The sequence below is a fragment of the Hibiscus syriacus genome, unplaced genomic scaffold, assembly GCF_006381635.1.
Source record: "Hibiscus syriacus cultivar Baekdansim isolate YM2019G1 unplaced genomic scaffold, ASM638163v2 tig00110317_pilon, whole genome shotgun sequence".
Lineage (NCBI taxonomy): Eukaryota > Viridiplantae > Streptophyta > Magnoliopsida > Malvales > Malvaceae > Hibiscus > Hibiscus syriacus.
In genome coordinates this window covers 231918-246837 of record NW_024062676.1, presented here as the reverse complement: position 1 = coordinate 246837, position 14920 = coordinate 231918, and the positions used below count along the sequence as shown (strand labels likewise).

Sequence of the window (14920 nt, the reverse complement as noted above, 5' to 3'; positions counted from 1 at the left end):
GGAAGACTTGAAGATAGCTTTGTATACGAAATGTGTGGAAGATGGCTATCAACTAAAAGTTAACAAATCAAACAAAGATCATTTCGAAACAAGGTGTATGATTGACAAAAACTGTACGTGGCGTATGATTGCAAAGAGGATAAAAGATTGCGAAATGTTTCAAGTTAGGACTTTTATTGATAAACATACATGTTCAAGAACCCAAGTTTTTCCTCACCATAGACAGACAAACAAAAAGGTGTTGGGTGGTTTTCTGGCTGAGTTAATGTTTTTGAATGGCAGGGTATATCGGGGACATGAAATTATGACTGACATGAATGCTCGGTTCAAGATTAGTATCTCATATTCTCAAGCTTGGAGAGACAAATGTTATGCCTTGGAATTGTTAAGGGGGTCGCCAGAAGCATCGTTTGCCCAACTGCCGGCTTATTGTCACAATTTAAAGCTGAAAAATCCTGGGTCAGTAACTCATATCAAAACAGATAGAGATGGACGCTTTGTAACATCAACAATACCGGGTTAGTGACTAAATTGAAAAGTTTCAGAATTTGGTGACTAAAGTAGAAGAATGAAATAATTCAATGATTATTAGAAATATATGATGAAGGTTATTTAGTAATTATTAAAGGAAATTAAGGGTATTATAGTCTTTTTCCTTTAAAAGATATTTTTTCCCTTTTATAAGAGTGGAAAAAACGTGGGAAGAGAGCTATCTGGAAGCTTTCTTCTTCTTGCTTTCTCTTCTTCACGTGGGGCTTAGCTAAAATAGGTAAGTTGGGTTTTTATAGTTAATTACTGTAAATATTAAGTGGATTTTGATTCTTTGGGTATTAAATAAGCTTAAGGAAAGCTTATATGGGATTTAAACAATAAGATAAAGGAATTAAGAAGGAATTTGTAATATGAGTTTTAAGATGGAATTTTGATATGGTATGGTTGTTGAAGTTTTATGGATGAATTTGACTTGTCATCAATCTAATTAAGAAGTATGAAGTGTTAGAATTGGAATTAGAACACATTGAAAATTTAGTTTGATTCTTGAATGCCATGTAAATGATGGAATTTTGGGTTTAAAGAAGTGATTATGGAATAGAAATGAGTTTAAATATGTGTATGGAAGTTAGGAATATTAAAGGAATTAAAATATGAAGGTTTAACCTGAAATGAAGTGAATTTCGAGCTCAAAATAGGATTTCTGGGCTAGGGGAATCGATACCCATTCAAGGGGAATCGATACCCTCTCAAACGATAGAATTCCAGAATGTTATGAGGGTATAGATACCCCCAGTAGGGAATCGATACCCCCTAAAGGAAAATTGTAAATATTGGTTTAATAAGTTCATTTAAGTTGCTAGTATCAAATTACAAGGTGTAGGCATCTAATAATTGTCTTAAAATGTATAATTATGTAGATTCAGAGCCTAAACGAGTTCCGGAATCATTGACAAGTAAGATCGATAAAAAGAGAAGATAAGAGATTGAAATGGACTAGTAAGGCCAGGTGAGTGCATATTAGTATTATATGATGTTAAATGGAAATAAGACTTGCGACAAGTCTATTTCCATAATAAAATGCATGAATTCATAAATAGAAGTATATATGTGTATGATTTATATGTGTTGACATGTTATTGTATATATGTATTATATGGTTGATGTGAATATGTGATATGTTATGATGATATAAACCATATGATACGATAATAAATTATATGAATATAAAAGATAAGTTATGTGATAGGATCTTTGATATATATATATATATAAATGAAATATTACTACGTGAATACATGTTATGAGATAATTTAAGTAATAATATGAGAATATGGTAAACGTGAGTTTATGAGAAAGGATATGAACTAAGTAAGCAAAGGTTACATAAATAATATATTAACTAGGAGACTTGAACTTCAGTGATACTATGAGCATATAAGATAAGATAGAGGAGAAAGATTCATATGCTTAAATAAAATTATGATACATTAGTTGTATAATAAAAGCTATGGAGTGATATGAAATGATTATAAGAGTTGTACGGAATTGAATTAAGTAAATAGATTAAACTGTACATAAAAGAAATAATAGAAGTAATATATTCAGGTTTATAAGTATAATGTAGGTTAGGTAAAGTAAGTGTATACTAAGAAATACAGAATAAGGTAGATGATATGATATAAATTATATTATGAATTAGTGATGTAGGAATGAGATATAAATATGCAATAAAACTTATGTGTTATATGATAAATATGAACATATGAGAATAAGAGATTAGATAAATGACTTAGTGATAAAAGCTATAAGACTATGGATTAGGTAAATATGAATAATTTAAGTGATATGTAACTATGAGTATTTGAGTATGTATCCATGTGAGTTGTTTCATGAGGTTATATGAAATATTATACTATATGACTATGTGAGTATATGAAAAAGAATATAGGTACATGCAAGTTATATCGAAATGAGTTGTGTAACCATGCTTGATATGTATTACATGTATGGGAATATAAGATAATAAAGCATAAACTATATGAAAAGATATTATTCATGTGATAAGAACCATGTGAACATATGAGAAAGTGTATAAGTTATATGTATTACATGATATATGTGATTTTACAAGAAATGACATGAGCTATGTGATTACATGATTATAAGAGATCAGACATGTGATAAAAGATAATTAATATGCATGTGTGAATATGAAATGATATAAATGAAAATGCCCATGTTATGTGTCATGAGAGCTAGGGGTATAGTTGGCATGCCAAGAGTCGAGGGTCTATGTGGTCATTCGGGACATATATGTATTCTTTGGAACATGTGTGAAGTCTGGTGAGACACATACTTGATCCCTAGTATATGTATATAATTCTTAAGGAATGATATGTGGTCCTTCGGGACATATATGTATTCTTTGGAACATGTGTGAAGTCTGGTGAGACACATACTTGATCCATAGTATATGTATATGATTCTTAAGGAATGATATGTGGTCCTTCGGGACATATATGTATTCTTTGAAACATGTGTGAAGTCTGATGAGACACATACTTGATCCCTAGTATATGTATATGATTCTTAAGGAATGATATGTGGTCCTTATGGAGCTGTGGTGACACTTCGGTGCATTAGTGCACAACCTCCATAAACTCACATATCTATAGTTCTCACATATGTACATGGGCTAATCAAGAGATATAAACAAATATATGTTAGTGATATGATAAATGTTATAGAAATGATATGATGTTATGTGTGTATAGTGTTTGATTGAAAAGGTTAAGCATAAAAGTATGTGATTACATGATAAACTGTTAATGATGAGTTATGTGTATGTATGTATTTACTTTAATTAATCTGATATGATTTTATATGATACGAGGAAATCATGTAATTTGGTATAACATGATAGAACATAACATGCATGTATTGATATATGTTATAAAGTGCATTATAAGTTTTTATGCCTCACTAAGTCTTCGACTTAGCGTGTGATTATTTCACACGTAGGGTACAAAAGCAAGAAGAGAAGAGAAGAAGAGTAAGACAGGTCAGCACCTCCCTTACAAAATTTCAGATCAGAAAATAGAGGATTTAAATTGTTTTTGGTTATTTGAGTATAGTTAGCATGTACTAATTGGTTGAATTAAATATGCTCTGATTGATTTTGGTTATTTTGGTCAGTTTATGTAACTAAACCTCTTTTACTTTAATGAAATGTTTTAAAAATTCTTTGAATTTTATCAAGAGTCAAAGTTGGAAAAGTCAATGTGACACCTCAGACTCATATCCGGGTCGGGTACAGGTTGGGGTGTTACATTTAATGGTATCAGAGCTAAGGTTTAGCCGATTCTCGGCATAAACCGAAGTCCAAAGTGTCATAAAATGTGTACATGCCAACATAGAGTGAAAAATTTCTGATATGATAGTGTAAGGAGTATGTTGCCTTGCTAATAGAATAAGAATAATTTAATACAGTAGAAATCTGATCGTGATAATTTTGAAGTAAGTGAAAGGTGATATTCCTAACTGTGATAGCTATTCACCTGCCCTGGCCAGGCAGGATGAAGAGCGGACACCTCAGAAAATGCCTAGTAAGATCAAAAGTTGATTTCAGAAAGCTGAAATCATATCTGAATAATGATAGAAAGTTTTCATTGTTTTGAATCGGAAACACGATATGGAATAGTTTTGTTATTTTATGGATAAGATAAAATATGGTGAAAAAGTGTCACTATAAGATTGTTAAAAAGATCTAAGGATGTGGTTAGAATTTGTGGAAAGTTCGAGAATAAGTGCATCAGTGAAAAGCATATAAGATATATACAGTCAGAGTTGATGAGTTTGAAATAAAGGAATAATACTGTATATTAATAAGAATGTGGATAGAATAAGGGTTTGTATTTTGGATGGAAAGAGTTAGCGTTGACTAACCAGATTATGTGATGGAAAAGGTATAGAATTTAATATTTTTAGATGTTGTCATGATAAGACAACCAAATATGAAATGGATCTGGATACAATTGTATATTTGGATCATAGTACTGTGGTATAGTAAAGGGAATAAGGATTTGTATATTTGAGTAAAGCTGAGGATTGATAAGAAGAGTTTAGGAATGGGTATATCAATGATTAGTTTATAAGACAAATTAAGTCAGAATGTTCAGTTGAACAACGTAAATTATAGGATGTATGAGAATAGAGGTGAAATTGACAAGTTAAGTAAACGAATTTTGAGATAATTTCGATTGGAAAGGATGTATGTGATTGGTTGATTAGGGTTGTGTTCTAGATTAGACAGATGTTATTGATTAACTGTCAGAGTAAAAGTGATAGAGTTATAAGATTGGAATAAAAGGTAAAGTTGAGTTAATCAATTATGATGTGAATCTGAATATAGTTGGGTATTCTGATCAGATAGCTATGATGTAGAAAATGAGATAAGTATTTGCATGGAATTTTAAGAAATGAAAATACAAGTATAAGAAATAATAAAGAACAAAGTTCTTTATAAGAAATAGGTTATCAAAGTTATGAGGATGCAATGAAGATTGGTATATAGCGATGAATATAGGTGATAAGACAAGAGTATGTGAACATGAAAGGAAAGATATGATTTGTGTATAAAGAATAAATAAAGGAAGAATGGAATAAAGAAATGAAATGGGATTGAGTTAAAGGATTAGACACGATAAAGGTTATATGGAAGTGTAGGTGATAATTTTGGATATACAAGTGAGAAAAGAGGGATTGGTGAGGTGAAAAGATTTTATAAAGTGTATGTTGAATCATATTTAAAGAAGATTTAAGGTCGTGTTCTTGGTTAAATGATGATGGAAAATGAATTTGGTTATTATTATATGGTAGTTAAAGATGGATTTATGATGTTGATTGATGAAAGTGGATTGAAGTTACTGGTTGTTGTTTAAGTGATAAGTGACATAATATGAATGTAGAAAGGAAAAAGGTAATTGAAAAGTTAAAGGATTGAAAAGTACGTTTCCTGATGATGACAAGAAAGAGTAAGTAAATGATGCAACATGAGAACATTAGAAGATATGTTTTATCAAAATGTTCAGTGAAAATTCGAGGGCGAATTTTCTTTAAAAAAAAGGGAGATTTGTAACATCCGCAATACCGGGTTAGTGACTAAATTGAAAAGTTTCAGAATTTGGTGACTAAAGTAGAAGAATGAAATAATTCAATGATTATTGGAAATATATGATGAATGTTATTTAGTAATTATTAAAGGAAATTAAGGGTATTATGGTCTTTTTCCTTTAAAAGATATTTTTTCCCTTTTATAAGAGTGGAAAAAACGTGGGAAGAGAGCTATCTGGAAGCTTTCTTCTTCTTGCTTTCTCTTCTTCACGTGGGGCTTAGCTACAATAGGTAAGTTGGGTTTTTATAGTTAATTACTGTAAATATTAAGTGGATTTTGATTCTTTGGGTATTAAATAAGCTTAATGAAAGCTTATATGGGATTTAAACAATAAAATAAAGGAATTAAGAAGGAATTTGTAATATGAGTTTTAAGATGGAATTTTGATATGGTATGGTTGTTGAAGTTTTATGGATGAATTTGACTTGTCATCAATCTAATTAAGAAGTATGAAGTGTTAGAATTGGAATTAGAACACATTGAAAATTTAGTGTGATTCTTGAATGCCATGTAAATGATGGAATTTTGGGTTTAAAGAAGTGATTATGGAATAGAAATGAGTTTAAATATGTGTATGGAAGTTAGGAATATTAAAGGAAGTAAAATATGAAGGTTTAACCTGAAATGAAGTGAATTTCGAGCTCAAAATAGGATTTCTGGGCTAGGGGAATCGATACCCATTCAAGGGGAATCGATACCCTCTCAAACGACAGAATTCCAGAATGTCATGAGGGTATCGATACCCCCAGTAGGGAATCGATACCCCCTAAAGGAAAATTGTAAATATTGCTTTAATAAGTTCGTTTAAGTTGCTAGTATCAAATTACAAGGTGTAGGTATCTAATAATTCTCTTAAAATGTATAATTATGTAGATTCAGAGCCTAAACGAGTTCCGGAATCATTGACAAGTAAGATCGATAAAAAGGGAAGATAAGAGATTGGAATGGACTAGTGAGGCCAGGTGAGTGCATATTAGTATTATATGATGTTAAATGGAAATAAGACTTGCGACAAGTCTATTTCCATAATAAAATGCATGAATTCATAAATAGAAGTATATATGTGTATGATTTATATGTGTTGACATGTTATTGTATATATGTATTATATGGTTGATGTGAATATGTGATATGTTATGATGATATAAACCATATGATATGATAATAAATTATATGAATATAAAAGATAAGTTATGTGATAGGATCTTTGATATATATATATATATATATAAATGAAATATTACTACGTGAATACATGTTATGAGATAATTTAAGTAATAATATGAGAATATGGTAAAAGTGAGTTTATAAGAAAGGATATGAGCTAAGTAAGCAAAGGTTACATAAATAATATATTAACTAGGAGACATGAACTTCAGTGATACTATGAGCATATAAGATAAGATAGAGGAGAAAGATTCATATGCTTAAATAAAATTATGATACATTAGTTGTATAATAAAAGCTATGGAGTTATATGAAATGATTATAGGAGTTGTACGGAATTGAATTAAGTAAATAGATTAAATTGTACATAAAAGAAATAATAGAAGTAATATATTCAGGTTTATAAGTATAATGTAGGTTAGGTAATGTAAGTGTATACTAAGAAATATAGAATAAGGTAGATGAAATTATGTAAATTATATTATGAATTAGTGATGTAGGAATGAGATATAAATATGCAATAAAACTTATGTGTTATATGATAAATATGAACAAATGAGAATAAGAGATTAGATAAGTGACTTGGTGATAAAAGATATATGACCATGGATTAGGTAAATATGAATAATTTAAGTGATATGTAACTATGAGTATTTTAGTATGTATCCATGTGAGTTGTTTCATGAGGTTATATGAAATATTATACTATATGACTATGTGAGTATATGAAAAAGAATATAGGTACATGCAAGTTATATCGAAAGGAGTTGTGTAACCATGCTTGATATGTATTACATGTATGGGAATATAAGAGAATAAATCATAAACTATATGAAAAGATATGATCCATGTGATGTGAACCATGTAAACATATGAGAAAGTGTATAAGTTATATGTATTACATGATATATGTGATATTACAAGAAATTACATGAGCTATGTGATTACATGATTATAAGAGATCAGACATGTGATAAAAGATAATTAATATGCATGTGTGAATATGAAATGATATAAATGAAAATGCCCATGTTATGTGTCATGAGAGCTAGGGGTATAGTTGGCATGCCAAGAGTCGAGGGTCTATGTGGTCCTTCGGGACATATATGTATTCTTTGGAACATGTGTGAAGTCTGGTGAGACACATACTTGATCCCTAGTATATGTATATGATTCTTAAGGAATGATATGTGGTCCTTCGGGACATATATGTATTCTTTGGAACATGTGTGAATTCTGGTGAGACACATACTTGATCCCTAGTATATGTATATGATTCTTAAGGAATGATATGTGGTTCTTCAGGACATATATATATTCTTTGGAACATGTGTGAAGTCTGGTGAGACACATACTTGATCCCTAGTATATGTATATGATTCTTAAGGAATGATATGTGGTCCTTATGGACATTATTATATGGCACTACGGTGCAATTCTACGCGGCACTACGGTGCAATTCTATGTGGCACTTCGGTGCATTTATATGAGCTGTGGTGACAGCATTAGTGCACAACCTCCATAAACTCACATATCTATAGTTCTCACATATGTACATGGGCTAATCAAGAGATATAAACAAATATATGTTAGTGATATGATAAATGTTATAGAAATGATATGATGTTGTGTGTGTATAGTGTTTGATTGAAAATGTTAAGCAAAAAAGTATGTGATTACATGATAAACTGTTAATGATGAGTTATGTGTATGTATGTATTTACTGTAATTAATCTGATATGATTTTATATGATACGAGGAAATCATGTAATTTGGTATAACATGATAGAACATAACATGCATGTATTGATATATGTTATAAAGTGCATTATAAGTTTTTATGCCTCACTAAGTCTTCGACTTAGTGTGTGATTGTTTCACACGTAGGGTACAGAAGCAAGAAGAGAAGAGAAGAAGAGTAAGACAGGTCAGCACATCCCTTACAAAATTTCAGATCAGAAAATAGAGGATTTAAATGTTTTTGGTTATTTGAGTATAGTTGGCATGTACTAATTGGTTGAATTAAATATGCTCTGATTGATTTTTGTTATTGTGGTCAGTTTATGTAACTAAACCTCTTTTACTTTAATGAAATGTTTTAAAAATTCTTTGAATTTTATCAAGAGTCAAAGTTGGAAAAGTCAATGTGACACCTCAGACTCGTATCCGGGTCGAGTACGGGTTGGGGTGTTACACGCTTTGAGTTGCTGTTTATCTCCATTGGTGCTGCGGTTAGTAAATCAATATAATTTTGTTGACTCATTTTTGTTAGTTACATGCATTTTACATTTAAATGATTATATTTCTTGTGTATATGATTTTTTAGATTCGTTCGTTTATTAATTGCATACGCCCAATTATTATAATTGACGGAGCACATTTAAAAGGTCGATACCTTGGAGTAAACTTATTAGCAGTAGCCATGGATGCTAACAATGGGTTACTGCCAATAGCTTACGGGGTTGGCAAATCTGAAACCTCTGATTCATGGACATGGTTTATGGGTCATCTTAGGGATTGCATAGGTCCTATTAGCAATCTGACAATCATATCTGATAGGGCAAACTCAATTGACAACGCTGTTAGAAGGTGTTTCCCAGATGCTTTTCATGGACTTTGTGGTGTTCATTTGTATAGAAATCTAAAATCAAGGTCTGCTGGTATAAAAAATCACAAATGGACATACTGGAAGGCTGTAAAAGCTTATCGGGAAGTGGATTTTAATAAGCATATAAACTGTTTATGACGTGTTTTGCCTCAGTGTACTCAAACACTAGAAGATGTCGGGTTTGAAAGATGGTCAAGAGTACATCAACTTGGAGCGAGATATGGTTTCATGACGTCTAATAGTGCAGAATCAATCAACGCTCTAAGTCTTCATTCCCAGAAACTACCCATTACTATGTTAATGGAGTTTTTTCGAGCCTCTATTCAACAGTGGTACTACAAGAAAAGAAACCATGCAGGTATTATTTCTTTAAATTCGTAACTTATCATATACTTTATTAAGTATTATTTATTTAAATTTACAGGAACATTGGAACATCGTGTTACACCATGGACAGAAAAAAAGATAACGAAACGTGTTGTGAAGTCAACGTCATGGAGAGTTGAACCATGTTCAAACACTTTGTTTGAAGTACTGGATAATAACTTAAATGGGCTTGTCGATCTAAATGCAAAGACGTGTAGTTGTATGAAATGGCAAACATCTGGTTATCCGTGTGGCCATGTTATAAAAGTTTCTCTTCATCTAAACCAAGATGATTCAAGCGCATACGCTATGGATTGCTACACTACAGAAGTATATCGACAGACTTATGGCGAGATTGTCTACCCTATTCCACATCCTTCTAAGTGGGACATACCAGATGACTTACAAACAGTTTTGCCACCAGCCATGGACAGAAGGCTACCTGGCCGACCAAAAAGTCACGATCGTATACCGTCTAAGGGTGAAGAGAATAAGAGATCGACATGTAGTCGGTGCAAGGAAAGTGGTCATACAAGGTTGACATGTGGATCACTAGTGCCATCACAATCATCTTTTCCTCTACCAAAATATGGATCCTCATCAAAATCCCAATCACAACCGGCTTCACCTTTTGGGACTGTTAACTTAGGTGATTTTTAAATGCAAACGTTGTATTATGTGTATATTATGTGTGAACTTTTAACATTTTCAGTTAGGCATGTATTAATAACTTGAGTTTGAACATTGCTATGATATGTTCAGTTGTTATTACTTATTAGACATTCATTTGATTATCGCAACGCGGAAATCGCAACGCGAATATGACTATCGCAACGCGGAATTGACTATCGTAACGCGAAAATGACTATCGCAACGAGAGAATCGTAATGCGAAATGAAAATCGCAACGAGTGAATCGCAATGCGAAAATGAAAATCGCACCATTGTCATAGCGTAAAGTATCAACCTCCTCACGCAAGGCATTGACCTCATTACGTAACTCCCCTAACTCATCCCGTGGAGAACAGGGAGATAAACGTCGTGGCATCTTTGCCGGTCGCCTATCATGAGGAGATGGTGGAGAAGAGGCTCGATGATGTGACATAATAGGTGATGACTCTCGTTGTGGAGGTGTATATTAGGGTCGATCAGGTGATGGCTCTGGGTGAGGTGATGGCTCTCGAAGTGGTGGTTGCTCATCATCCGTGCCATAAAAAAAAGCTTACTAGCTTGCCACCAATCAGTGGCAAGCTCATCTTCCGTGGGTGTCAGCCTCTGTAATGGAGTGTTGGCCTCCTAACAATATAAAAGCTCAAACAAAGTTAAACGTGTACTAGTAATAACTTGTTTATAAACATATGGTAGTATTTGTGTTAACTTACATTATTTATTGTAGTATACGGTAGTAAATCTTCCCATTACTGCAAGGACCGTTTCCTCTTCCAGGAAATAGCCCTAGGAATATCATTAGAAGTTTTTAATGCATATGTCTGCATGGCGGGAAAGGCCTCAAATATCCAAATCTACAAACAATATAATAACAAACATTAGTAATTGTTAAAGAATTAATTATAATTTTGGAAACATTATATAAAAATTATTACCTTAAAGGCCCAAATAAAGCCTGACAAAGTGTATTTGGAACCATCGCCACGCAAACTTTTCCGATCATTAAAGGCAACCGACAACTTATTCCATGTAGCTCTCCATAGATAAGAACCCCACGGAAAAAGGTTCCATGCATTTAGGTCCTCTACCAATTTAATTAGATCATTAGGAATAGGTTGTCGGGCCTCTCTGCCTAAAAAGCCGGCTTGCAAAAGTATTAGAAGGCATACTCGGACACCATCGACATCATCCATCTGAGTAAAACCATCTTTCTTATTCAATAATCTCGTCAAGTCTTCCACGTGTAAATTCGACTTCTCTGTTGACAGCTCAGGAAAAACCCAGGAAAACCATGATAGGCGGGTAATATGTCTAGTGTACCGATCTACATCATCGTGTCCGAAGCGTAGACCGGTGATTAAGCAAAACTCCTCCCGCCCAAAACACGTATACGCCGGTGGAAAATCAAACCATATCTCTTCATCACGACGTTGTATAGTCTCTGGTAGATCGCTAGTCATGGTTTGAAGAAACAGATGGGTCAACATAGCATCTCCACCCAGATGTTGTACTTTCAGCCATGGCCCGAAGCAAGTATCCTCAAATATTTTTCTTTGTGCAGGTGAAAGCTTCGACGCAATTGTTTTGGCCAGGCTTACTTTATTTCTTAAGGTCAATTGAGTCGAATAAAAGTTCTGCAAAAACAATAAAAATATCAATTTAGATATACCAAAAACTACACTGTGAAGATATGAACAATAAACATAAAGAGTAGCAGTTTATTCTTCAAACTTAAATTTGCAACACTGTGAATTTAGTATTTGTTTTTTGGTTGAAGTAATGCAATTCATTCAAGTTTCAATTTGCAGAAGAAGAATAGTTTCTGAAACTTTAAATCGCAACACGAAAATAAAAATCGCAACACGAAAATGACTATCGCAAGGCGAATTTGACTATCACAACGCAAGAATCGCAACGCGAAATGAAAATCGCAACGACATAATCGCATTGCGATAGTCATTCTCGGTTTCAAATACTAAAATTGAAAGAAACTTGAATGGATTGCATTACTTCAACCAAAAGACAAAACAAAGACAAATACTAACTTCACAGGGTTAAAGACTAAACAATTTAGCAATATTGGCAGCAATCGAATGAATATAATAAGCAATCTAAGTGAAATGGTTAATCTATTATTGAAAACACCAGTAAACTTATCATCAATTTTAATATGAAAAACCTAATAATAATGCAAAAATTTCAAAATAAAAATAATTAAAAAAACTAACTCTCGGTGGTTGATTTGGTTGATTTTCCATTTCTGACCGTGATTGATTTCGCCGGAGATGGAGACTGATATCGTCGTGGGGACTGATTTCGTCGGAGATGGGGACGGATGTCGCCTTAGAGAGTGAGAGATGTAGATGAGACTGAGTTGTGATTTAGTGTTTTAGGCTATGAGTTGCGATTACGGGATATACTGTGGACGGTTCAGTGTTCTGATATATTAATATATTCGTGTTTAGAATTTGAAAAAAAAATACATGTTAATACTAATGGCGCTATGTAAATCGCATTGCGATAGTCAGATTCGCATTGCGATTTACGTATTCGCATTGCGATTTACGTATTCGCGTTGCGATTTTCCAAATTCGCGTTGCGATTTACGTATACGCATTGCGAATTAGGAAAATCGCAACGCGAATTTAGGAAATCGCAATGCGATAGTCAGAATCGCGTTGCGAATCTGGAAACTGATTTGCGATACCGGAGATCGCGTTGCGAATTATCGATCGCATTGCGATTTAGTTGGTCATTTTGGCAAATCCAAAAAAAATTAGTTAAAATCGTATATTATAAGATATTTTTTGTCGCTGAAGTTATTTTCTCTTTTTTAAATCCTCAAACACAAACTTATTGGGGGTGGTGAGATCAAATTGTTTCGAGATATTCTCCCTGTTGATGGTCTTTGGCTTGATATGAACGAGTTATCCAACTTTATTACATCCTCTCCAAAGCCAAATTCCGCCATTGATGATCCTCCTTACAAGATCAACAACCAAGGGATCCAACGGCCCATTAATAATAAAACAGTTCCGCAACAGCTTTGCATTTTGGAAATCTGACAGAGTACAATGTTCATAATTTGTACGGTTTACTGGAATGCAAAGCAACTCGTGCGGCATTATCCAATCTGACCGGAAAATGGCCATTTATACTTAGCAGATCGACTTTTGTAAGCTCTGGAAAGTATACGGCACACTGGACTGGAGACAATGCAGCCACTTGGGAGGATTTGGCTTACACAATTCCATCCATTTTAAACTTCGGACTCTTTGGTATTCCAATGGTTGGTGCCGATATATGTGGCTTTTCAGGGAATACAACTGAAGAGCTCTGCAGACGATGGATCCAAGTAAGTCCCTGTATATGTTACTTGAACTCGGTTGTTCTATCACATTGCGTATATGCACAATTGATTCCGATTCTTGTTGTAAATGCAGCTGGGGGCTTTTTACCCTTTAGCTAGAGATCACTCAGAAATTAATTCAATTCGCCAAGAGCTGTATCTATGGGACTCCGTCGCTGCCACCGCTAGGAAAGTTCTGGGTCTTCGGTATCGCCTGTTGCCATACTTTTACACTCTAATGTACGAGGCACACACGAAAGGGACTCCCATCGCAAGGCCTCTGTTTCTCACATTCCCACAAGATGTTCATACCTACGAAATCAATTCGCAGTTTCTCGTAGGCAAAGGCATAATGGTATCACCTGCATTGAGTCCTGGAGTGGTTTCAGTCGATGCATACTTCCCAAGTGGAAACTGGTTCGATCTCTTCAATTACTCCAATTCAGTGAATTCATCATCCGGGAAATACTTCACACTTGCCGCACCACCTGATCATATAAACGTGCATGTCCGAGAAGGCAACATCATAGCCATGCAAGGAGAGGCAATGACGACGACAGCTTCTAGGAAAACACAGTTTCAACTCTTGGTGGCCGTCAGCAAATCCGAGAATATCACGGGGGAACTGTTCTTGGATGGCGGAGAGGCGGTGGAGATGGGGGAAATTGGAGTATGGTGAGATTTCATGGTGCAGATGCTGTTGATGATATCTTTGTTAGATCAGAGGTTGAGAATGGGGAATATGCTTTGAGTCAAGAATGGATCATAAATACAGTGACATTCGTGGGGTTGGAAAAATCTCGGAGGGTGAAGGGGTTTGAATTAAGCACAGCAAACACACCAGATTTGAATGGAAATCCTGTTTTTAAGGCAAAATTAGACAAGGATGCCCAATTCCAGGTTGTGGAAATCACAAGACTGATGCTACCTGTGGGAAAGGATTTCAATTTACAACTCAAAACTCACTGAAGTTAGGATTTTAAGAAGAAAGTGACCTCTATGGTGGCCCTGTGATAAATCAGGATCAATAAAATAAATAATGAATTGCCAGCTCTTACTTGCACCAGTTTAGTGTTTGAAAGGATAATTATTTA

General features: G+C 33.8%; 1 protein-coding gene across 1 annotated transcript; it reads left to right on the top strand.

Moving 5' to 3' along the window:
- The first annotated feature begins 13515 nt into the window (after positions 1 to 13515).
- LOC120116991 (alpha-glucosidase-like) lies at positions 13516 to 14356 on the top strand. Its single transcript, XM_039137350.1, has 3 exons — positions 13516 to 13832; positions 13921 to 14271; positions 14345 to 14356. Exons 1-3 carry the CDS (start codon positions 13764 to 13766, stop codon positions 14354 to 14356), a joined length of 432 nt encoding a protein of 143 aa, XP_038993281.1. The 5' UTR covers positions 13516 to 13763.
- Positions 14357 to 14920: the final 564 nt, after the last annotated feature.

Coding starts and splice junctions, on each gene's coding strand:
- LOC120116991 (XM_039137350.1), top strand. CDS start 13,764: ATGGTTGGTGCCGATATATGTGGCTTTTCAGGGAATACAACTGAAGAG. Junction 13,833..13,920: donor TCTGCAGACGATGGATCCAA/GTAAGTCCCTGT, acceptor TTGTAAATGCAG/CTGGGGGCTTTTTACCCTTT.